Genomic DNA, 25,431 nt, shown 5'->3' with positions numbered 1-25,431 from the left:
AGAATGAGAGAAAAATCTTTGAGTTTATCAACTCTGTTCTTCGGCCAGAGAGCCAAAACTTCTTTGACATGACTTATTTAAAGGTTATTGACTGTAAAGGGATGTGCTCTGTAGCTCGAGTCCAGTGTAGGCACATACCGATACGAGCCCGATCAAGATTCTGTGTACAGAATCCTCAGCCTTTCTTTATTATCCGAGTGTCCTGTACATATCTAAGCCCTGTCTCAGTTAAACAGTCTTCACATTGCAATTCTATTCTCATTACTAACCACACACACTCTGCCCTTTATCTTAAGGGTACTGTGGGAGTTAAAACACAGTGCTTCATAGAGACCACAGCGATGGCTTTCTGCCAGCACTGGCCACAGCCCAGCCAACCATTTGGATTAATACAGTGTTCATTGTCTCATTTAGCGGCGTCTCAGTGAAGGTCACACGGTCATTTTCTTGGCCACCAGTGAGTGCAATTGAAGTGGTCTGATTGTAAAAATGGATTATGTGCAGCCATCTGTTTTGCTATTAACAATGGCTGGGTTATCATGTTATTAAAGATAATAAAAGTATTGGACAGTTGTAAAATGAAGACTTGCACATAAACACAGAAACACTGGAACTAATGAATAGTTTATCTAGTCAAAATGGCACATCGTAGAAAAACTGAAGATAAAGTCAAATGAAGGCCACGTGATGAGAGAAGCAAGCCGCTGGTCAATGGAGCAAATACATAGACAGACAGACAGACAGACAGACAGACAGACAGACAGACAGACAGACAGACAGACAGATAGACAGATAGATAGATAGATAGATAGATAGATAGATAGATAGATAGATAGATAGATAGATAGATAGATAGATAGATAGATAGATAGATAGATAGATAGATAGATAGATAGATAGATAGATAGATAGACAATTAATCCCACAGGGGAAAATATTATGTTACAGCAGCAGGAAAATAGTACAATCTACAAGCGAGAGTGGAAGTGCCACAGGCACAGAGTGCAAAGCTGTACATATACAACAGTGAAAAAAACAAAATAAATAAAATACATAAATGTAGATAAAGAAGAGGTTGTATTGTCAATTAACCTAATTACTTGTGTGTTTGGTGTTCTTTTTTTTTAACCATACACAACCTTTTCTTCTGTTACCCAAACAGTTCATTTCTAGCCACAAATTCAAAATGAGCAAATATTTTTTAAAAACAAACAAAAAGAAAAACAACAAAATCACTGCAAAATTGAGTCATCGCATTATGTTTTTATTTTACACAGCATCCTGACTCTTTTGGGTTTCAGCACTGTGGAAAGAGACTTGGATGAATTAGCACCCCGGACAGCGAGTGAAACCAAGACTGAAGCTGTATGTTTCAGGACCATGGAGAGAGACCGCAATGCAATTAAATGTTTCAGCAAAGGAAAAATAAATAACTAAATAAATGTTTGTTCAGTTTTACAAACTTTCATGTAAGAGTGCTCACTGTATGTTTTTTTTTTTTTTTTAAGATTTTAAATGTTGCATTAATGGCTCCAAGTGTGGTGACAAGTTTTAGGGCTGTCAGTAACTACGGCTTCAGTTTTAACTTCTAAGAAGAAACTGGTGCAAAAATGCAGTGGTTAGCAGTGTCTCCTCACAGTCCACAGGCTGGGGCCTTTCTGTGTGGAGTAGTGGTGGTTCTAAATTGCCTGTATGTGTGAATGTGAGTGCGAATGGTTATCTGTCTCTCTGTGTTAGTCCTGTGACAGGGTGCCCCCCCCCCCCCCCCCCCCCGCCCCCCCGATGACCCTGAATTAGATAAGCTGTTCAGAAAAAGGGTGGATGGATAGATGAAGGTTTTAAGAAAAAAATTAATAGCACTATGTCCTTAAACTGCATACATATTAAGTATGTCCAGAATGTGATGCCAAAACTGTGCTCTAAAGAAAGACGTGAGAATCCCAGACAGCAACGCAAAGCACAAAATGTGTTTTGGCTGAGTAAATTGATGCAGGAGGGTAAAACAAGTTATATCAACTGAATCTACAGGAAGTGATTTGTAATTACATGAAGTGTTATGAAATCAACTATAAAATTCAGCTGCAAAAGAGCATTAAAATGTTTCATTTAGCAGAAATGGAAATAAAACAGAACCAAATCTAAAGTTTATGATCTGAGTCCTGTACTAGAATGCAGGGTTTATATTAGATCACATCAAATGAAAGCACACTGTGCTTTTCCATTCTGACCAAGAGTTGTGTCTCTATCCTGAATGAGCCGGTTTCTCATGAGGCTACACTTATTACTTATTATGTCTCGATAGCCTCTGAGCAAATTTCTACAAAGTGCTTCCAAGGGAAATGAAATACCTGTAGAGCGAATAAGCAACAGCATCTCTTTGTCACATGAACAAATATGAATTCCGATTAGTTTGTTGGCCTTGACAGACGCTGCAAATATTGGTTAAATTGTTACAGCATTCTGGGTGTTACAGTGAAAGGCTCATGTTACATTAATTTTGACTTTACTGGTGTGAACATGGAGGTATTTAACTATAAAATCATACTGCAGTGATGCTCCCGGATCATTATCATCTTTCAGACTCGTGGCCTAAATTTTAATAAAGAAAAGTTGTGAAGTGCAGAGAGTAATAACAAAAGGCAAAAAAAACCCCCCAACAAAACAGGTAAAGTAAAGTAAATCCAAAGGCAGCCTTTACTTTTCACTTCACAGAGGAGGTAAACCCCGTTCTCCTGTGTGAAAGCTACTTGTTTAGACCCGTTGATGAATCACAGCCTACTCCCTTTGTGTATTAGTTCTTATAATACCTCACCTGACTTCCAAAAGCAAATCTGGAAGTATTTTCCATTTGGCTTCATTTTATTTTCCCCCTAAATCGCAAAGCTATGATATCGCTGCCACATGATGGTGGGCGGCTGTGGCTCAGGAGTCAGAATGGGTCATCTGTCCCGAGTTGGCCGAGTTAGTCAAGGTGCTGGAGCATAAGCACAATATGAATGTGTATGCGTGATTGGGTGAACGGGGCCTGTAATGAAATGTGCTTTGAGTGCTCAATTAGAGCAGAAGCGCTATACAAATACCAGTCCATTTACACAATTCAGTTATAATGGATGCTGTAGTAACAACACCAACACACCAATATCAGATGGAGTGACTTACAGTGGCACACATCAGCGTGTGCCACGTTTCTTCTGAAGTGCTTTCCACTGTGCTTTCCCATTCTGACCAAGAGTTGTGTTTCTATCCAGAATGAGCCAGTTTCTCATGAGGCTACACTTATTACTTATTAGGTCTCGATATCCACTAAAGCTGGGCCTTGTCACAAGCTATGCCACTCATTTGCAATGATAACGAGCTGCAGCCAAGGACGGATGTTGTCCAGAGTGATGGCCTCAGCGAGATAATCACTCACAAATAAAACAGCGAGCCCTGGTATGTAACATTTTTGTGCTTTGATTTCCTATATCTGAAGTTTAACTTTCCTACAGAGTTGCAGTCTCTTGTTTATCTACTCAGCAATGCTTGCTATTACAACTACCCACTGCTCCTTTAAATTATTCAGACACCATCTGCCTCTGATAACACTAAAGATCATTTGTTAGAAGATTCTTCGCAGTAAAAATCATGTTGATTCTGTTTCACAAAATGGCAATAACCTTATTGATGTTACTCCTGTATGACATCATTCAGCAACAGTATGTATTAAACTTAAAAGAAGAATCAATAAATCACAGGTTGTTGTTAACACTCAAATCTAAATTAAAATCTGGGGTGAACTCAATTAAAATGCCATTATAACTGATTTCTGAGCAAAGCCACTGATCATTACATGCTACAATTTAATGCAGTTACCTATAAAAGGTGGTTTGAGGTAGGCCATACATCCAGGGTTGCAGCTCCAGCCTTGGATACTCGGTGAATGGTGGGACGATGAGGGAGAAGATCAGAGACAGGCACACAAAAACAGCAGGCAAGACCACCTAGGAGGATGGTGACAAATTTAAAGTCAGAAATTCCTACTTTTCTTTAACAGTTTCTGCTCTGCCCAAGACGTTTATCTCACATCTGAAGCTCTTTTGAAGTAAAATGTTACAGAAATCAATTAAAAACAGATTTCAATAAAGTCTAGGGAAATAATTGCAGCAGATAAAAAAAAGAAAGAAGAAATTTTTTAAAAAAATGAAACTTTGCAAAGTTTCTTGTGCAAAATCAGAAACAGAAATCCTTCACATTTTTAGCCTTGAAGTTTCATTTAATCATGGAGATACTGCACAGCGCACAGATGCAGGAGAATATGGTTCATTTTTAGCCGTGGAAGCAAGCTGCATTCATTTTATCACTGATATAATGTTACAATACACAGTGAGGGATAACATCAGAGATGGATTCTTTTAAATAAGTGCAAAAAAAATCATTATTGTGCAGTTGTTTTAGGATCTCTGCACGAGTGACACAGGTGCATGTTTACACGTGCGAGCATCCCGGTGCTCAAACGGTCAACGAGAGATCAATTTCACCGCTACGCCTCCCCGAGCCCCCTTCCTGTTATTACAGCCTGCCCGGTGCGGTCCAACTGATGCAATCAACAATAGCGCAGGAGCGGTGCATTAATGTGTGCACATTAATATGCTCCCCGCCAACTTGTTTGGGCACTTCTCCATGCTTTATGAGTTTGATTAAACACTTCCAACACTGCCACCATCATCTGGCCACTCAGATATAATTAGTTTCTCGCAATTCTCGTGTCTTTTGTGTGTTTAAAAAGAAAAAAAATAAAAGAGAAAAACAGATGCTGCCACCCTACTGACACCCCCACCCCCCACCCCACCCCAAATCCTCTTTTCTTCATCATGTAATTCGCTTTTCATTATATTGTTAGAGCTGACAAAAAGGTCTGTGAGAAAAAAAAAAATGCAAGATATCTTTACCATTTAATCATTCATAGGTCGGGGTGCACTCGACGGCAAAGGGGAGGTTTGCACACACTTGATTAATTGCGGGGCATGCAATTTGCAAGGCCAATTCAAGATGCTACAATTGAAATCCTGAATTTACTACATGGAGCTTTGGCCATGGAAATGTGCTTGGAGGAAAGATAAAGAGCAGCAATGAGACTGAAAAGCTTAATGGCAGAAAGAAAAGAAGAACTGTTCTTGCTCTCTCGCTCTCTCTCTCTCTCTCGCTACAGTAATTGCAGGTGACAGCTAGCACTTCTCCCATTGAGAGAAATCAGCAAAAAAACAGGGAGAAGTCATTATGCTCACAAAGCCAAAGCACTCACATGAACAATGCATGAGTTTATCGCATTCTCAAGTTTTGAGGGGATTTAAAGTAGAGGATGGGATTATATGTGAAATGGGTAAAAACACAACATGATTAAGATGCGTTGGGTTTTTTTTTTTTTTGTTTGTTTTTTTTTGCCAGTAAAGTTAAAAAGCCTCATTACAAATAGGCTTCTCCAAAACAGCCATTCGTGTCAATCCAATTTTATTGGTGAATAATAAATTGAATGCTGGAAGTTGCATTAAAGTGGATAATAGCTGCACATTGAATCTTTTTTCTGATGTCTTAAAGGGGGATTTTCCTTGTTTTCCATCACATACACTGACTTTATTAGGTACACCTTGCTAGTTGGACCCCTTTTGCCTTCAGAACTGCCCTATTTCTTCTTGGCATAGATCCAACAAGGTACTGGAAGCATTCCTCAAATGGCACCCGGCTTGGTCTTCTGCTGATGTAGCCCATCTGCTTCAAAAGTCAGAGATGCTTTTCTGCATACCCTGGTTGTAACTAGTAGTTATTTGAGTTACTGTTCAGCTTGAATCAGTCTAGTCATTCTCCTTTGACCTCTGAATTCAACAAGGCATTTTCACCCAGAGAAGAGGCTAATTTCTCTTTTTTTCTCTGAGAGCCCTAGAGGCGGTTGTGTGGGAAAATCCCAGCAGATCAGCAGTTTCTAAAATACTGAGAGTAGCCCGTCTGGCACCAACAACTATGCTATTTTCAAACTTAAATCACCTTTCTTCCCCATTCTGATGCTCAGTTTGAACTTCAGGTCATTTTAGCCATGTCTACGAGTCTAAATGCACTGAGTTGCAGCCACGTGGCTTTGTATTAATGTTGCATTGACAGGCAACTGAAGAGGTGTACGTAATAAAACCAATGAGTCTAAAATGCTACAGTGGTGGATGTTCATATTAAAATGGTCAGTGTATTTACATTTAATCCCTGCAGACCAAAACATCAGACTGCTCTAAATGTGCAGTTTCAGACTTTTTTTTTCTACCCTTGCGTTTATGTCAGTAAGAGAAGATATCCTTACTATCACCATCACACAGAAACCACACTTACCTGCTCTTCAAGCCTTCTGTTTGCAAGGACCAGCCAATCAGATGAACATTATATCAAGGGTAGTACTACTTTACAGTACGATTTTGAACTGTTAGTCATGTAAAGTCCTAGTGAAGTCCAATAATAGAATTATGGCATTAGAAATGAGCATAATAACCCCCCCCCCTCCAATTACATATATATATATAACAGCTATAAAATCTATCGTTATCGCCAGTAAAAGTTAATGTTCACAACTATAAATAAGAAGACTACATATACTTAAACAGAACAAATGAATACTTTATGAAACATTTTGTGGTTAGTACTTAAATGGGGAGTTGCAGTTAGTTCAGACCAGGGTTATTATAGTTAACGAAAACGAACGAAATAACGAAAACTGAAATTGAAAAAACATTGTCGTTAACTGAAATAAATAAAAACTATAATTAAAAGGAAAAAACGATAACTAATTAAAACTGAATTGTGAGTTTACAAAACTAACTAAAACTAACTGAAATAATCGATAAACTTACTTTCATTTACTTGTTTTTTTTGGGTTTTTTTTTAAGCCTTGTGGATTGATATGAAATCATTGTTTCCGCCCTCCGAGTTTACGCTGGGAGCGCCACAGGACAGCTGTGTGAGTGCGCATGTGCGTGCGCTCACCGCGCTGGTCCGCAAAGTTATGGCTGCGGTCTGCCGAGTCCCGTATGGAGGTTCTTTGAGTACAAACACCTGCACACGACCACAAGGTAATTAACACACACAATCCAGCTACACAAGCATAAATGCGGACATGAGGTCGGCAACTTCTGTAGGTTGTGTACAGAGGCCACAAAGACCCTGCAGGTTTAATTAGCAGCATCTAACCAAGCTAGCTCCAAAACAGAAGCAGCTTCAGGTGGTGAGAACATCAGGATGCAGATGGATTTGAGCTTTGACTCCTTCAAACAGTTTGTTTTTGTTTAACACCACATGTAGGCGTTATTAATCTGCTGCACTGATGCTGAAGTTTATTGTGGAGTTTATTGTAGAATTTATTGAGTTTGGGAGTTCATGTTTTTCTTTGTTTCTCCCTGATTATGCTCATGTGTGTCCTTAATATTACACAAATTTAGCATGTCTTGTGAACAGTTGGTTGTTGACTATATTTCTTTAATTTTGTCAAGTTTTCATTACACAATAGTCACTTTTGCGCCTTGAATCTTGCACCTGATTAGGTATGAAAATACTAAAACTAATACTGAAACTAACTAAAACTAAGCATGAAACCAAAAATAAAAACTAATAAAAACGAGCAAAACCACTCTGAAAACTAATTAAAACTAACTGAATTAGAGAAAAAAAGTAAAAACTAACTAAAACTAAACTATAATGTAAAATCCAAAACTATTATAACCCTGGTTCAGACTGAGCTCCAGAAGCCTTCAAGTCCTCCACCACAACATAACCAATAACTGCCTCTCCCTGATTCTGACATTGCCAAGACTCACCCGTCCCCAACTTCCAGCCCCATAAATCACTCCTTTTGTGTTTCTCACCGTAATCTCTTTTATATTCCCCTAACCATTTGTATTGGAGGAGATTACCTCACTACACAATCATATCTGCTGACAATGGGAGCTGTTGACATGACAGGGCAGGGGAGGGGAGAAAGAAACCCTTTAACCAAATGAATAAAGAGGAAGAGCCGGGAGGTGTGCCCTTGCAGACAATGTGCACTCTTGTACATCCACATTCACACACTTATCCTTCTATCCTGCTCTGCGTCCCCACTAAAGAGGGACGTCCGAGATTGACAGTGACTAATGGGGACTGGTACTGCAGCAAATTACAAGAAGAACCCATACCTCACAAAGGTGAAACATTGTTCTCTCTTCCTCTCTTTCCTTCTCTCTCACAAAGGAAAGGATGAGTTGCACTCCTAGTTTTCAGTTATGATTAGTTCGACACAACGGCAGCTGTCACATATGATGCAACTGCATGATATCTACATATACACTATACATGTAGATGGGGAGTGCGCGTGTGTGTGTGGGCGCACACACAAGCACACTTTAAGTCAGAACACACTTTTTAGAAGTTGAGGAAATAATCACTGAAGTACCTGGAAAATTGCTGCTTACTGAAATTGGTTTTGACTTGTTTAAATTATGTCTGTTTATTGGTTTTGACTTCTGAAATTATGTTTATGAGGAACAAAATAATATAGACATACACTTAATAAGCTAACAGCAGTCTGTCATCTCTGTAATTGTTATGCAATCACATTTAATACATAGCTAATGAAAACACATGATTAGCACATAGTGAAATGAAGGAAAAACAAATCATGAGTGTCACTTTGGCTTTCTGGTGCCAATCAGTGTGATCAGGTGAAACTGATGGTGCTCACTGAAGCCAGCTGAAAGCAGCACAACACTTTTTGTCAACACGCCCTACATACAAATGGATTGACGGCTTCCTGCCTCAACTGGGCGCACTGTCCTTTGCAAAGGTGGAAAGGTCAAGCTGAAAAATCCCTGGTCTCAGATATTGACATTTTTCTGATTACAGAAATTGACTGATTGAATCTAAAGATTAAAATCTCCCCCACAGCAGCAATCGTACCCTGACTTTTGTCCCCTCGGGTGTGCTTTGGTATAATGCGTGCGGCGGGAGATAAAGATGATCATCGGACGTGCACTTTACTGACATGATGCTACATCATCCTGGACGCCGCCCTTCACATTTTTCAACACTTACATTCTGCCGTCAGTGTCGATTTCTTTCCCAACATTTTAAATTCCACAACTATTGACTCCATCAAGATGGATGACTTTTCCATCCAGATTTTAAATTAGCTCACTCAATCATATATGCCATTAACTGATTTTGAAAGCTAACATGTATTTTGCGCAATCCTACCTTGATCCTCCCATGCAACCCTACTAGTATAACCCTTCAATCCATCAAGATGACAGACTGAGGCCATTACCTGGGCAATGAGTCCTTTGCGGCTCCTTCGGGCGTGGTGGAAGCGCTTAATAAAGAGTGCCAGGAACTGCTGTCTGATCAGCTTCCATCCGGTGATGACCGCGGATCCCCTCCCACTGACACTGGGGTTCTTCCTTATGTCTGGAGTAGACGTTAACCTTCAGCATTATTTATCATTTATGCATATGTAAAAGATCTGCTGAGCATGCTTTTCAGCACCACTAATGGGCTGATCAAATATAACTTAAGTGTTAAACTGGCCAGCTGCACTAGCTCATTCCTCAAAGTGGCAACGATTTTTTTTTTTATTTAATAAATCTTGGCCTGACTCAAGAAGAAAATAGTGGTAAAGAAAGGCTTAGGACACAGGATTCACTGGGATTAAAAAAAAAAAAAAAGTTCTAACTAAAATCCAGTTTCATGATGAAAGGGAAAAAAAGTTAAGGGGTCACAGACACGTGAGATAATGTGCAGTGAAAGGGAAGACAAAGCTCTTGTTTGTGCCCCTCTTTTCAAAATGGCCACTGAGGTGAAACAGTCAAATTAACTCAATTAATTTAATAACTGGGGAACAAAAGGTGTAAGAAAAAAATGAAAAAAAAACATCCATTTGGTGGTAGAAAAATAAAGATGGAGCCAGCGAGGACAAAATAAAGTACCTACCTTCAACTTTACTCGTGAACTTTTCTAGACGAGAAACAAAAAAAAAGACCAATATTTAAGCAGGAAGTACAGTTCACAATTTACTGAGTTTGTACTTGAAATAAAACCCTCAAATATTAAATATTACCAATCCAACTATGTTTGTATTCATTAGAAAAATAATCCCGTGAATGATTTGGAAGGACTTGCCCCTCAGTTGAGTGATTTGTTCTGTTCTGGAGTGGACGCTGGCAATGCTGTTCCTCTTGGATTCGCGGGAGCTTCTTTTGCTGTCTCTCACAAACAGCTCCTTTGTTGCTGTGGGAATACAAATAAGATATGTTGTTTTGGCCTGACCCAATTTAGGGTTATAAATAACAATAAGAATAGCAACCTGCCCTGCAAGACGCCACATTATTCCCTGTAAAAGCACAAACCCAGGTGTTTCGGGAACATGAGGAAATCTGATTTTGAGATTAAGCTGATAAGTGAGGTTGCTTGGCGATGGCTGCAAATAAAAATTGTCAAAATGGGAATGGGAGATTTATCCATTGAGGTCAATCAGTGACACATGGAAGCAGGCTGGAAAGCACGGTGTCATTTCATTTCAGTCCTTCTCCTCTACGCAGGGCAGATAAACCCAAATACAGGAAAAAGAACTTCTGCAGTACCCGTCGAATGTCTGAGTCATCTTTGCAAGCACTGCTATAAAAATGACTCATTGCCTTAGAAGCCAGCAAACGTGCACAGTTCACTGTCATTAATGCAGTTGTGCTGATTTCTGAGACCTTTAAACACAGTAATTAAATACTGTTTTAGGCTTCTTTGTTGGTTTTAGTTCATTTTAATTAATGCATCTAAAGGATGGATAAAAATCAAATGGCCTTTTTGGAGCCAGGGACTGCTTTAAATGCCAGGTTCTGACTGGCAAACTGCTTTTACAGCTACCTAAATGGGTCTGCTTAATTCAACCAAATGCAGCATTATTAAGCAGAATCACTGTTAAAAGTTGACCGCACTACAGAAAGGACTTGTGTGTCAACCAGCTTCTGCATCTGTATACGTATATAGCTTCAAATCACAAAAAACAGTCATCTCAAGGCGCTTTATATTGTAAAGTAAAGACCCTACAATAATACAGAGAAAACCCCAACAATCAAAACGACCCCCTATGAGCAAGCATTTGGCGACAGTGGGAAGGAAAAACTCCCTTTGAACAGGAAGACCCAGGAGGCTCAGGGAAGGGCAGCCATCTGCTGCGACCGACTGGGGTTGAGAGGAGGGAGACAGGACAAAAGACACACCACGGAAGAGAGCCAGAGATTAATTATAACCGATGATTAAATGCAGCTTTATATTTGGTGTTTTTTCTTTTCTTTTCTTTTTTCTTTTCTTTTTTTTTTTTTTTTTTTGCTATGTAAAATTGTTTCTTTAAAAGATATTAAAAGCTTCAAGTGGAATTAGTCGACAGAAGTGTTTACTTAATGCATCTTAGTTTATACTATTCAGGGGCTGTTCTAAGGAGTTTTCCTCTCAAGGCATGTAATACGGACTAGGGTTTAATCCCGGGATCCGGGATTCCCGGGAAATGCGATCAGAACCATTTCCCGTTTCCCGGGAAACGTTAGACGGGAAACCGGGAAAAAAGTCGCGCGCGTCGATTTGACTTTCAGAAAGAAAAGAAAGCTTCAGAATGTTAAATTTAAGGAAATATTGAGAGAAGGGTTCGTTTAATGCGAAAAGCATTACTCTTCATTTCAGGCACGTTCAGCCTCCGTTTAAGGCTTCAGCCTTCATCTCAAGCGTTTTAATAGAGGTATTACACAGTTGTGCTTTTTTCCTCTTTAATTTGTTGAAATCGTAGGCAATGTGTTTACCCTAAGGTATTTTGTATTATATAATTTTATATTATATATTGTTATATTGCATTATATAGCCTATAAAATATGCCTGCCCTGAACAATAAAGAAATATCTGTTTAACTTCGAGTGTTTCTTTTCCTCATTTGCAGCCGCTTACTAACAATCATGAATTAGGATACGGGCCTAATGTGTGAAGAAATTATCATGAAATAGATTGCTTTAACATATTTCGCTTTTAAAATGGAGTTGAGTAAAATGTATATTTTTTAGGCTATAAGGATTGGCCAGTTTTTCAATAGACGATTCACAGCGAACCTACTTAAACCCTCAGACACGGTGTTATAAATTTGTTGTTGCCAGAATGGCAATGACCAAGTCGTACTGCATTACTCAAGGCCCTGTGTTATGTCATATTATAGTGTAGTACCGTAGTTAACTTTTCAATGACTATTACAGCGTTCCACTGGTGGAGATATAGCGCAACAGATGTCGCCACGACAGCGCAGGTGGCTGAGCCTTTATCAATGCTGTGGAGATGAACCGTATTGTTTTGCACCAGCAGTTGTAAAATAGCTTGGTATAATTCCATGTACAATGGAGGAATATTCGAATTATATTTGTTAAGGGAGTGTTGAGGAACGATACAACACCGCATAGCTCGAGCACTCAAATGCCGAGATGTAGGTTTTATTGCGTTAATCAAGCCGACGTTGCCCCCTACTGGGCATAACAGGACATAGCTGGAAAGCTACCTCTACAATATCACAATAGGTTAAGGCCGACACAGGCTACAGAAGGCCTAATTAAAATAAAAAAATAAATAAACTTTTTTCCCGGGATTCCCGGGAAATGGCTCGTCATTTCCCGGGATTTGATTCATGTCACTTTCGGGAAAAATATTAAACCCTAATACGGACACTCTGTTACACGATGCTGGTGTAAATGATGCCCTTGGGTGCTGGGGCCTTGATGCACCGGCTGCAACAATGCTGCACTCCAAGAAATAATGGTCCTCTTTTAAAATCCACATTTGGAGTTAGGAGATTTGTTGGTGAGTCACAGGAGATCAAGGGTTATGTCGTACCATGGCTTCATTTTCACCTGCTGATCAATTTCATTTTCACTCGCTTTTTTACTCTTGCTTTCGCTCTCGATCCTTTGTAAGCATCCATACGTGACAAGGTGGGAGTAAGCTCCGACTCACTATTGCCACAATCTAGTGTGTCACCAAAGAACACGCTGTGGGTGTCTGTGAGACGCCAACGGTATTTGATGTATTTGGGACCGAGAACAAGGTGGTCGTCCACATGTGAGCTGTACCAAAAATTAAACATAGCATCACTTCAGGCAATCTGTTGGCAAATCTCATATGAGGCATGCTATTTAAGTTGGGCCTGCATAGAGTGCAGAGCTGCTGCAAGCTGCTGCAATCTGTTTAACAACCCATGCAGCTCCCCTATTTCATGCTATTCATGCCATTTCTGACAAAACGATGTCATAGGCAGCGTATAAGACACATATTCTGCTCTTTAAGGGACTGTTGAAGCTCTCCCTGCCTTTAGACTTTCTACATATGCATGCAGAAGGGAGGAGAGGCCCCAGCACAAAACCATTCTACTAAAAATATATTAGTACATATGGAAAAAAAACAATCCCATTTTGACTCAAGCGGTCCCGACAGAAGTGTATTTTCAAATGATTGACTGTATATTTGATAGAATGTTGTACGCATTAATATTTATTATCTTTTACTTTTGTTTGTGGATGGATTAAGCTATGTCATATTGCCATCTTACGTGGTGTATCTGCATCCACGCCGGTATCTTCTGCCACTTTAAGAAATATCTGCAAAAACAAAACAAACATATTACACACATTATTGATCCATACACATTATAAACAGAAAATCAAGATAAATGCACAGTAATGACACTGCAGTTGTTGAGCATCAACTAAGCAACTATGTAGCTATTTTTTCTATTTGTTTTCTAATAAGTACCTCAAAATATGCTTAGCAAATGTTCACTGATGTTCCAGTTACCCCTGTCAGGTTTCTCTTAATCAGATCTATGTTGCGCACCCAGAGATCGCAACCTGTTTTTGAACACCTGCCAAGTGGAGTTTCTGAGAGAAGCACATGCCTTGACTTTATTAATTCAGACTATGTGCCAAAATAAAATAAAATAAAGTCTCCCTATTTGTGAACACTTTCAGGTGTACGTGTTAAGCAGTGTTTCATCATTTGACCTCTCAAAAGGCCCACTGCTGGGAGACTGAATGTTATTTGATGTGCTGGAATTATTTTATTCAAGAAACATGAAATACAAGCTCTGACATGCTAAAACACTATGGAAGCCACACTATATTATTTTACTAATGTCAATGATGCTTCTGCTTCATCGGTTCCTGTTTATTTTTCATACATAATGAATCACCGCGTATTTCGACTGAAGTGTATTTGGACTTCAAAAGAAAAAATGGATGGATGAAATAACCATGGTGTGGTTGAACTGCAGGAATTCAAAAGGAATTATTCACTTTGCCTGCAGGCCATGAGTGTTTAATGCATGTCTGCGTTACATGAAGAGCATTAAGAAAGTGTCACTCAGCTTTATGATCTAAGACCAGTCTGCATGGCAAACATACTGCTTGAGTCATTTGTTTGTGGGTAAGTGCTTTGGGGGAACATTTATTTTTTTAAAAATCTTAAATATGAGGTTTACATATTAGTTGAGAGGAAGTAAAAACGTCCTGCAACAGCAAGTAAAATTATACTTTTTGAATCTTTTTTTCTCCCTTAAAAGTCAAAACTCTTATTTTCTGATCTGAAAATAAGGAAGCAAGCTGAAATATATAAACTGTATGCAAAGTTTGGTGAGCAAATTTTACAAAACTAATGCAGTGCTACAGTGTTGGTCTGATTGTAACATATTGAACATGTTCACCCAAAATTCATCATTCATGAAGAATGTGTTTGCGCTAGAATTAGATATGGCTTTTATCAGCATCGTCTTAGCAGAAGAAAAAAGAAATCAATGCTGGGAGCTGAAGAAAATAGTGGATTCTAGACCCCACAGCTCAGGTTATTGGATAAATTGCACTTTTCTAGCACAGCGTTTACTTGTTTTGGGTGAGATTTACAAAATCTCTGCAAATGTTTGTTTTTTTAACAGTCCTTAAGAAGCATAAAAAGACAATCCTGTGCAAAACCACCACCCCTCATTTCTTCGTGTTTTGCCTGCAATAATTCTCCAGGTTTTCTGAAGGTCTTTCAAAGTTTTTCTTTGGACATTGGCTGCTTTTTCCACTCATTTTCAGTGCAGTCCTCGTACCTGACCATTTTCAACTCTGACCTATGGATCATTCAAGCATAAACAAGGCACCAAACTCTAGGTGCTGGGGATCTTGTCATGGTGTCTACACAAAACAGAAAGTTTAGCAACAATTTTAACTTGTATCTTTAGACACTTAGTAGAAATGGTCTCAGTGGAAGGGTGGCTGACAAGAAGCCATTCTTAAGGAAGGGATCTGTCAGGGTTTGGGGCTGCATTTCAGCCAGTGGTGTTGGAGATCTTGTCAAAATTTATGGAATTACGCCGTCACATTTTGATCCACCATGACAAGTGGTTAAAAATACAATGTGATATTACATGGTGTGTCTAATTGTGCGTCTGATTGTCAGCAGGCTCATTTTTCAGCATGACAATGAGCCCAAAAACCCTGCCAAAGCAGTAAAAGCATACCTGGGTAGAAAAACACTGTCAGACATGGATCGGCCTCCCCAGAGCCCAGACCTCAACATTACTGAACCAATGTGGGATCATCCTGACAGAGAGCAGTACAAAAAGGCAGAAACATCCAAAGAAGAGCTTTGAATGTCCTTCAAGAAGCCCGGAGAACTATTCCTGAAGACTGCTTAAAGAAATAAGAAGAAAGCTGCCTCAGAGAGTTCAGACTGTGCTGAAGAATAAAGGTGGTCATACTGTATATACTGTATTTACGTATATGTATGTTTGACGTGTTTCAATAAATCGCTGCAGCTATTTCCCATTTCCTAGCAAAATATAAAGAAGGGGTAGTGCAAGACTTTTGCACAGTATTTTATTTTTATAAACCCATCATATTTCTTGATTTATATGACATCAATAAGGAGATTTTGAATAGTAGGTGAAACAATATAATGTTAAGTGAATTTAAACTAATTATCAATGAAAAAGAAAGGGAACAATAAATGCAACTTGTGTCTCTATGTGTGCTGGTATATGCACAAAGCTGTCAGTCCCATGTTTAGTTTACCTCCTCCAGCGTGGTGTCAGAGATGCCATAGCTGGTCAGGCCAAGGTCAGCCATGGCTAAGTCGAGCTCTCGGAAGAGCGCGGCAAAAGTCCCATCTTTGGCTCCTCCATAGGGCAGGATGAAGGTGATCTCCTGACCAATGCTTTCCAAGAAGACCGCCCCAGGAACGTGGCATCGCACAAGCTGACCCAGTGCTGTCAAATTTGCTGGATGAAAAGCCACAAAATGATGACAAAACAAATTCTAAAGACAGGCAAAGAGCTGAAGCTGAACAGTCGTCACAGTTGGCTGCAACGAAATATAATATTTAAATGACGGCATCTTTCAAACTCAGTGTTCGCATACAGTACTGTGATACCAGAGGAACTTCACCGATCAAATCCTTTAAAAACCGCTGTGCAACACACTGCAATCACAACATACCTGATGAGGTGACATTTAAAACCACTGTAACAGATCAGTGGACATACTTCCCCTGTCTCATCCATTCTGAAGCTGTGTCTAGAGTGAGAATCTATGCAGACAGTGTTGCAGAATGCACCACATCCATTATTGATCCAAAGCCTCTCATATATAATTACTGCAGCTCAACAACCACTAGTGCTTTATGAAGAAGTAAATGGCTCTGCTTCACACGCCAGTCTAAAATATTTGCATGGGTCGCTCTATTTGCCACTGAGTATCAACGCAGAGAAATGTGCTGTCACATGATTACATTTTATGAGACTTTCTATTTTATATCAAATGTCTTAAATCCTTTTGAAGGAAGGAGCAGGTTTGATTCTGATTTTATTTCCATGCATAATAACCTGGAGACTACTCCGGAGTTTTCTTCTGATCATGACTTGCATGAGCACCTCTGTTTACATGATCAAGGCCAAGAATGATCAAAACAAATCAAATAACCAGCATAAGATTTAGTTCTGCATTATCAGCTCTATTTCTGCTGTTTCTCCACATTTCTATATTTAATATAGTTGCAAAAAATGCAAAATTTGGGTGGAGAATTTATTAGAATAAAATAAATGAGATTATATCGTGTATAAAACATGAGATTAGAGATCAGATGTAGATCTGTGCTCTCTCAGAGTGATTTACTTTGACTTTGTTATCAGAGATTTTCGTTTGCTTCACAAAATAAAGCAAAGTATTTTTCCCTCCTCAACTACTTTAAAGAAGAGAGCAGCAGAAATCCATGAATATTGAAAACTAGAGAAAATCAACCATACGTGAAGAAGAGGAGGTTAGACCAAAGCTCTATGAATTAGCTCATAAAAATGTTAAATAAAAATAGAAAATAACATCACATTTTAATTTGCCCATTCTCCCCTTCAGTGTCATCTTCTCTCTACCAATTTCAGTGCTGCTGCTTTAATAGATAAGTCCCACTCTGTTGCACTCGTGTGTATGCGACCCTTCAACTTGATTTGTATTTTGGGGAAAGATGCCAAATTATAGGGAGGCAAATGTGGTGAGCAGGCTGGGCAGTGAGCAATGATTGTGCGGGTAAAGCCAAAATGCCTGGACACAATGATGACACCAGGACACGCAAAACATTCAGGTCATTTTCACCAAATGAGATGCCTGACAGGCCTCAGGACAGTCTGACACGGCGGGATGAATTCCACGCACGCAACCCTGCGAATGCAAACGCATGACCTGATGCATCACCTCTCTGCCGACTCTTCTGCTGACTCTCAGTTAGGTCAGATGAATTTGACACCCAAGTAGATTTTTCCTCTCTTCTTAAGTTTAAGGTCCACGGTACAGTAGTAGATCCAACTGGTTAGAACGTGACTTCCAGGGAGTGAGGAGAATGGCTAAAAATCAATTTTGAGTTGTGAAACCTTTTAATCGCGCCGTGTACATTAAAAACGGACTCTTAAACCCGCAATAACTGAAGTAAAAATGGATTGAAGAGCTGAACACTGAGGTGAAACAGGCAACAACATTATATGAGGCTGCGAGCACGGTAGGAGATATTTCTTTAATTCGCTAAAATTGGTGGCCTCTCTTAACATGCTTAACATTATCATATGGTGATTTGATCTCTCTAAAACAGTGAAAACCAGATTAAAGCTGCAGAACGACGTTTAGTCTCTAGAAAATGTTATCTTCAATTTGAAGAAGCAGCCCCGCCGCCACTGAAGGCTCAAGCTCAACACTTTAAGTGAACACCACCCATGTCTGGGGGAGTGAATAATGTGCCACTGGGTGTTGACAATCAGCACTGCTGTGGAGTTCAGCTAACAAGATGCACAACTCACTACCACTGTAAGAGATCAAGATCAGTGTTAAATCACCAGGAATTTGTCATACCTTGTAAGATGTTTTAGTCAAAATACACTTCGGCAGTTCAAAGATTTCTAGGCTCTCTTATCCTAAAAATCCTACTTTTCCCAAATGAATTCATCACTCTCCTGCGCACTCTAGCAGCACTTAGAACATCTCAAAACCCATCTCAAAAGAGCTACTTTAATGTTGTATCTGTTAGTTTGGTAATTAAAAGATAAAAAAAAGAAAAATGCAAATCAATTGATTTTTAAGCACACTCGGATTAGGATGTTTCCTGGTCGTCTGCCAGACAGTTTAGAAAGGATGACGCGGCACGCCATTTAAACATAAATGTAAATTTTCATTGCAAATTTAAATGTAGCGCTCGTTCAAATGTGTGTTTTAAAAATGTATAAAAACTATATAATAATTTCCATACGACATTATTTCACAAGGTAATAGTCATAATACATGACAGACAGCAGATAGTCGGTACCTGATGGATCAGAGTTGTTCCAGCTTTGGCTGCCAATTCCTTCATCTGGGCTGCTGCTCAAAGGACAGTCTGCCTCCTGTTAATCAGAATTGGATTAGAAAGGCCTTATCTTGCCTTACCTCTTAGAATGATGAACAGTGCCTCCTTGACAACTCCTGTCTTACATTAATCAAATAACAGGCATCCACAAGTTTCTATGTAATTGCTCTAAATAAAGCTGCATGCATGCGTCAACAGATAACGCTGTCAGCCTGTAACGGAATATGAAGACGCAATCTTTCAGCCTAAGACACGCACACAAATGAAAATGACATTTTAATATGAAAAAAAGGTTAAACATTTTTATCTCTTTATGAAGTTTAATCACGAGGAAATGCAATCAGGGCAATTAAACTTAATCCAGTTTTTTTTTTTTTTTGCAATTAAAGGTGTGTAATTGCAGACTCTTCCAATTAATTACATAAATGACATTCGGGCGAAGGGGCCACTGCTCTACTTTGCCCACAAAGGTGTTTCCATGTTTATTTATTTCTCTTAAACAAATGACTTCGGTCACCTCAAAGACTCAGCAGACAAATGGTAATCGCTCCAGCCCTGCTGGCATCAGTGCATCTTGTTCATTTGCTCCAATTGATTAAAACTAAGTGTGCGAGGCACCATTGGCGAGCAAAAGCGAGAATCACCCCTCTCCCTGGCGACAATTAGTATCATCCAGCATGTAGGAGTTTGCCAATTCTCATGCTGGGGCAGACTAAATACAGATCATTACAGGGGGAGGGTGGTAAAAAAGAGAACGAGAGCACTCGGGAAAGTCAGAGGAAGCAATGGTCAATAACACATCAGAAAGAGGTTACTGTTGTGTCAAAGGGATTGCTGCTGAGCTTTTTTGGGGAATTAACATTAAAAAAAAGGATCCCCTTCCTGTAACAGCAGATCTATGTTACACGATAATCAGATCCCTAAACATCTAAGATCTCAAAAATCTGAAGAGCTCTCAAAGGCCTTCAAAAAAAGGTTGTGGATGAGTTTGCCAGGAGCGTTATTTGAAAGTTATTTGGAATGAATCATTCCTTTCTAAGGGCAATCACCGCAAGTGACAGATTTCAAACAACTGCCAGTTTGTCCAGAATACCTGTCCACTGTGTGAACAGGTAATAGCGATTATCAATCAAACCACCGCTGAAAAAAACAAAAAAACACACATTCACTAAAAACATTAAGTTTGAAGACATAAAGCGCACTCACTGTCTTTCCCTCTTTGGTCTGACAGATGATGCCGTTACGCTGAGCCGTCATCTTTTCAGTCCCATCTCTGACCAGCGTGAGGTAGTAACCGCTGCCAAAGCATTTCTTCAGAAAGAGGGAAGAGCCGCAGCAGCGCATCTTGCCGTGGGAGATGATGGCAATGCGATCTCCTAAGATGTCTGCCTCATCCATGTGGTGCGTGGACAAAATGATGGTGCGGCCTGAAGAGGGGACAGAAAGGGAGTCGGTTAATGTCGCCTGAATGGGCTGAACAAAAATCACATTTGCATTGGAAATGCAGAGATGGTAAATTTCTTTAAAAAAAAAAAAAAAAAAAAAAAAAAACTTTTTTCTGCCTGGACCTTGTTCGTATTAACAGTTGTCATTATTAAGCGTTAAGCCGCACAAGAAAGGATACCACGGCTCAAAACTGTTCAAATCAAGCCAACATCACAATCTGTCCCTGCGTGGTAGTCACTTATCTCCGGATTGTTGATCCCACTGTTTTTTACTCATGCTTATCCGCATGGCAACAAAGCAAACTCCAGAGGAGTGTGTGGGCGTGAATCTGGGACAAAATTAAAATGATGATAAAGGCCACCCTAAGCCTACTTTCGAGCGTTTCTATGAGACCACATTTTATTCCAGCTCTCCCTTTTGTTCTGCGAGTCCTTTGATTCAAGAGGCATCAAACTGAGCCCAATTGCAATGACAACCAAAGCATTCATTGCAAGATTATTCACAGGTGCTCTAATCCTTTCATATCATGCTGTATCAGATAACACATATTAATTATCACGTACCCCAGTAATCACAAAAAAAAAAGGCTAGATGTGTAATGAAGTCACAGCATGGTCATGTCTCTGCAGTCTGTGTGAAAGCAGTATCACAGAGTACAGGGTAACTTTTGATCCTGACATGTTTTAAAGCAAAAAAAAAAACATTTAACCTGACACGTTTATTATTATGAAAGAAACCAAAAGACTCAATAAATGGCAATTAACAGTAGATTTGTTGCAATGCTAATGGAAAAGCATCACAGATGCCAAAACCACTACATTTGTTGGTGGGTCAGTCAAAATTGTTTCGCAGGGCTAAATAATTTTACAGCCTATTGCTTGCTGTGACATTCATTGTCAGAGAATAATTTCTACTATTTGTTGTAATTGCACAGCTTTTTCTGTAGCACCTACAGTTTTCACTGTGTTCAGTTACAGTCTATTACCAGGGGGCTAGCTCACAACAGTCATCTCAACGTTATTTCTACTGTAAGGTTAAGACCCTACTGAATAATAGAGAGAAACCCCAACTTGACAACATTGAGAAGGAAGGGGTGCCCGGGTGGCTCAGGGGTGGAGCAGGCGACCACATGCATATGCTGCTTTACGGTGCAGGCAGTGCGAGTTCGAGTCCCGGCTTGTCCCCGATTTGCCCGCATATCCTTCCCCCCTTTCCTGTCTCTCTATACTGCCAATAAAGCCACTGTGGCCAAAAAAAAAATGGGAACAGGAAGTGGCTAAACCAGGATCAGGGAAGGGCAGCCACGCACCTTGATCGAATGGGAGGTGATGGCAACGAGAAGACAAAACAGAGAAGTTCAGAGAGACAATAAACAGGACAAATCTCAAACTATGAGAGCAGGTGCACAAATGTTAAAGGTGTGCAACAGTCACTTATAACTGCATGGTGAGTGAAAGAGGGAACTAGTAGAGAAGTGCATAATGCATCATGGGATAGCAGCATAACTAAGGGATGGTTCAGGCTCACCTTATCCAGCCTAACTATTAGCCTTATCAAAAGGAAAGCCCAGTCTCTATAATATTAGAGGAGGTTTCTGTCTCCTGAACCTCAACTGTGAGCTGGTTTCACAGACAAGGGGCCGGACAGCTCAAGGCTCCGCCTCCTCCACTCTATTTTGGGGAACTCCAGTAAGCCGTCACTCCGAGAACTGAGAGCTCTACGAGTGCTCTATGTTACTATGAAGTCTTTAAAATATGGTGGCACCGGATCATTTAGCCTTTTGCATGTGATGAGCTGGGTGTTATACTCAACTTTAGATTTAACAAAAAGCAAATGAAGAGAAGCCATTATGGGAGAAACATCTAGCATATAGTATGTCACTTCTTTTTGTTGGGTGTTTACTGCGAAAGGTCAGGTGCTCTGCTGAGCAAGGCTGCTTTGACACTGAGCTTGTTAAATCTGTGTATCTGTATCCTGTGCAGGTCACACCATCCCAGAACCAAGGACACACTCAAGAGGTCATCAACCGCAGCCCAAGGTGGGCATTTTGCTGGGCCAACTATTTCCGCTCTGTACCCCACCTCTTCCTCCCCCACTGCCCACTTTGTGCACTGCCACCAGCTGAGAAGCTAAATCCATCCCTCCTCGGTTAAGTATTGCTGCTTTATCATATGCCAAGCAAGTCTGGATCTCTCTCTCTATAAACTCCAGCAAAATGCCCAAGTTGAATGAAAGCCCACAACCCAGTCAATTTAACATATGCAGGAAGAAAGCTAAGCTTATGAAGGGGGAGGGCTGAGGAGATTTGAGGTTTAGTTTGACTGCGCCAGCTCATTTTGTTTGGGATGCTCAAACTTTCAGATGATTTTCCTGGGGATTTGTTGTGGTTTATAAGAGAAGGGGGGAAAAAAAATCAAAAAGCACTGCATCATCTATGAGTTGGGGGAAAAATAAATGTGTTTGGACTGCAGATGGCCCACATAGGTATTCTGATTTATAGTGTGTTGTGGTGCATTACAGCGCAAAGTGATATATCAAATGGAGCTGGGTGTGTTCAGGTAAATTGCTAGTACTCGCACTGCGTACAGCAAAGGGAAGCTGGAAATCTGGGTTCTTTTATTTAGCTTCCTTCCCTCTAAATCAAGTTGATAGAAATGGATTTCACAGTGGTTGGGAAAGGCTGGACAGATATTATGTGCATCTGCAGTAAGATGAATTACTGGACAAAACTGTATTAACGGTTGTTTGTGGCAATCAATTCAGCTAAATAAATTTTGAAATTACCTTCACGCCATTTACAGCCTGTCCAGGGAGTTATAATAACCAGATGGCGCTGTGTTCACTGTAAAACGGTTTAAAATTACACCTGAAAGCAATGCGCTTTGCTCAAAGACTAACAGTGCAGTCACTGTAAGGAGCTTGAACCACGAGGACAACCAGCATGGCATACAAAAAAAAAAAGTCTCCAGTGATTCATTTTTATGCTACGTGTACTGCATTACTAGCTTCAGTGTGTATTCCTGTTAAAAATACAGTATAGTGTACAGTACAAAAACGAACACCACTGCATTCAGAGTCAGCAGCTTGAGTTTTGGCAGTTAATGCACCGGCAGACTGACTGGTAATTTTTTAAATAGTTATTCATTATTTATTCTCATGTTAACTGCGTGCTGTTTTTCTCCCATGCCTTGTCAAAATCTATACATCAGTTACTTTCTCCTATTGCAGAAGTGTGAATGTTTTCAAACATTTTTATAGCACCGCGCTTCTCACAGTTCGTGGTGTCAGGGAAGGATTTAAGGTAATGCTGCGATGTACTGCGTGTGGCATAAATCTATTGTCTTAATTTACTACATCTACATGGCTGCTGATATCAACTAGTGAAAAAAGATGTCAAGATGAGAAATCCTTAGAGAATATATTCAGTGGCCACTATATTAGGTACACCTTGCTAGTACTGAGTTGGACCCCTTTCTGTTTTAATTCTTCATGCATAGATTCAAAAAGCTGCTGAAAACACTCCTCAGAGATTTTGGTCCATACTGACATGACAGATTACACAGTTGCTGCAGGTTTGTCAGCTGCACATCTGTTCCACCACATCCCAAAGGTGCTCTGTTAGACTGAGATCTGGTGACTGTGGAGCCCATTTGAGTACAGTCAACTCATTGCCATGTTCAAGAAGCCACTTTGAGATGGTTTGAGCTTAATGACATTGTGTGTGATCCTGCTGGCAGCAGCCATCAGAAGATGGGTACACTGTGGTCAAAAAGGGGTGGACGTGGTCAGCAACAATACTCAGGTAGGCTGTGGCATTGAAACAAAGCTCATTTGGTACAAAGGGGCCAAAGTGTGTTAAGAAAACATCCCACACACCATTACACCACCACCAGCAGCCTGAATCGCTGATACAAGGTAGGATGGATCCATGCTTTCATGTTGCTTTACACCAAATTGTGACCCTACTGTCCGTATTTCGAGGAAAAATCAAGACTAATCTTCTTTTGTCCACATTTGGTGAGCCTGTGCAAACAAGCTGACAGGAGTGGCAGCTGGTGTGCTCTTCTGCTACTGTAGCTCATCTGCCTCGAGGTTTGGAAATGCTCCTCTGCAGGCCTTGGTTGTAACAAGTGGTTATTTGAGTTACTGTTGCCTTGACCTCTGGCATGAGCAAGGCATTTTCACTCAGAGAACCGCCACTGGAGCCTAATCGCAGCTGTCAAAGGGCTAACACAAAATGTATAATATCCATTATATTAATATCATCCTCAAGGCCCATTTTACAACATAATGACTGGGGTAATTTAATAGTAATCAACTTCCCGTAATGGCTAATAATTAAAAATTCATAATTTGCTAATTTTTGCTTTAAATCGTCACCTTTTGCAGTAATTTTCAAATGAAATATGACAGAAGGGACATTAAAACCCACCTTAAATGCACAAATCAACCAGCATGTAATTTTAGCTTTTTGATGAATATCCAGTACTCAACTTAAACATGCACTGAGGGTTTAATTTAAGCTACAGGAGCACGCACACCATGTTAGTGTTCCTTTGCATCTTGAGTAGTTTTAACAGTTTCAGCTGCCACCAACCAAATAAGCCCCAAGTGAATTTAATAAGAAAAAAAACAACACCCACTTGGAGCATCGTGGTCAACCTGTCTGTGTGACAAAAGCTTCACACTTAATTAGCTATAAAGAAGCGCGGTATTAAGTCCAGTGTCAGCCTAAAGCTTTTTCACACAAATAGACCGCCTGTAGCCTTTTTTGTTGCTTAATGACAAACCTTAGTAACACTGCGGTGCAAATAAGAGCAGAGAGACACAAAACATGACTCACTCAAGCAGCCTGGATGTGGGGGGTTCTCATTATAACGGAGTTATCTCAGAGCTCCCAATTGGAGTGAAGACTTGATTAGAGAGAGAGAGAAAAGCTAATGACATAGAGAGGGCGGAATGTCGCTCAATGCACATTAAACATTTAGACATCTGTTGAGAGAATATGTTACTATAATGTCCGTGTCCTGCTTACAGCCACCAGCAACCACAAAGTATATTAAGGAC

General features: G+C 40.0%; 1 protein-coding gene across 1 annotated transcript in view; it reads right to left on the bottom strand.

The window, feature by feature from the left end:
* LOC115775067 (phospholipid-transporting ATPase ABCA1) overlaps positions 1-25,431 on the bottom strand; it is a 173,421-nt gene that overhangs the window by 83,807 nt on the left and 64,183 nt on the right. The window contains 8 exon segments of the mRNA XM_030722513.1: positions 3,853-3,980; positions 9,311-9,450; positions 9,973-9,996; positions 10,162-10,269; positions 13,610-13,658; positions 16,110-16,315; positions 18,880-18,955; positions 20,125-20,345. Coding sequence (XP_030578373.1) covers positions 3,853-3,980; positions 9,311-9,450; positions 9,973-9,996; positions 10,162-10,269; positions 13,610-13,658; positions 16,110-16,315; positions 18,880-18,955; positions 20,125-20,345 — 952 coding nt within the window.

The sequence above is a fragment of the Archocentrus centrarchus genome (genome assembly GCF_007364275.1).
Source record: "Archocentrus centrarchus isolate MPI-CPG fArcCen1 chromosome 18 unlocalized genomic scaffold, fArcCen1 scaffold_23_ctg1, whole genome shotgun sequence".
NCBI lineage: Eukaryota > Metazoa > Chordata > Actinopteri > Cichliformes > Cichlidae > Archocentrus > Archocentrus centrarchus.
This window is presented reverse-complemented; position numbering and strand designations above follow the sequence as displayed.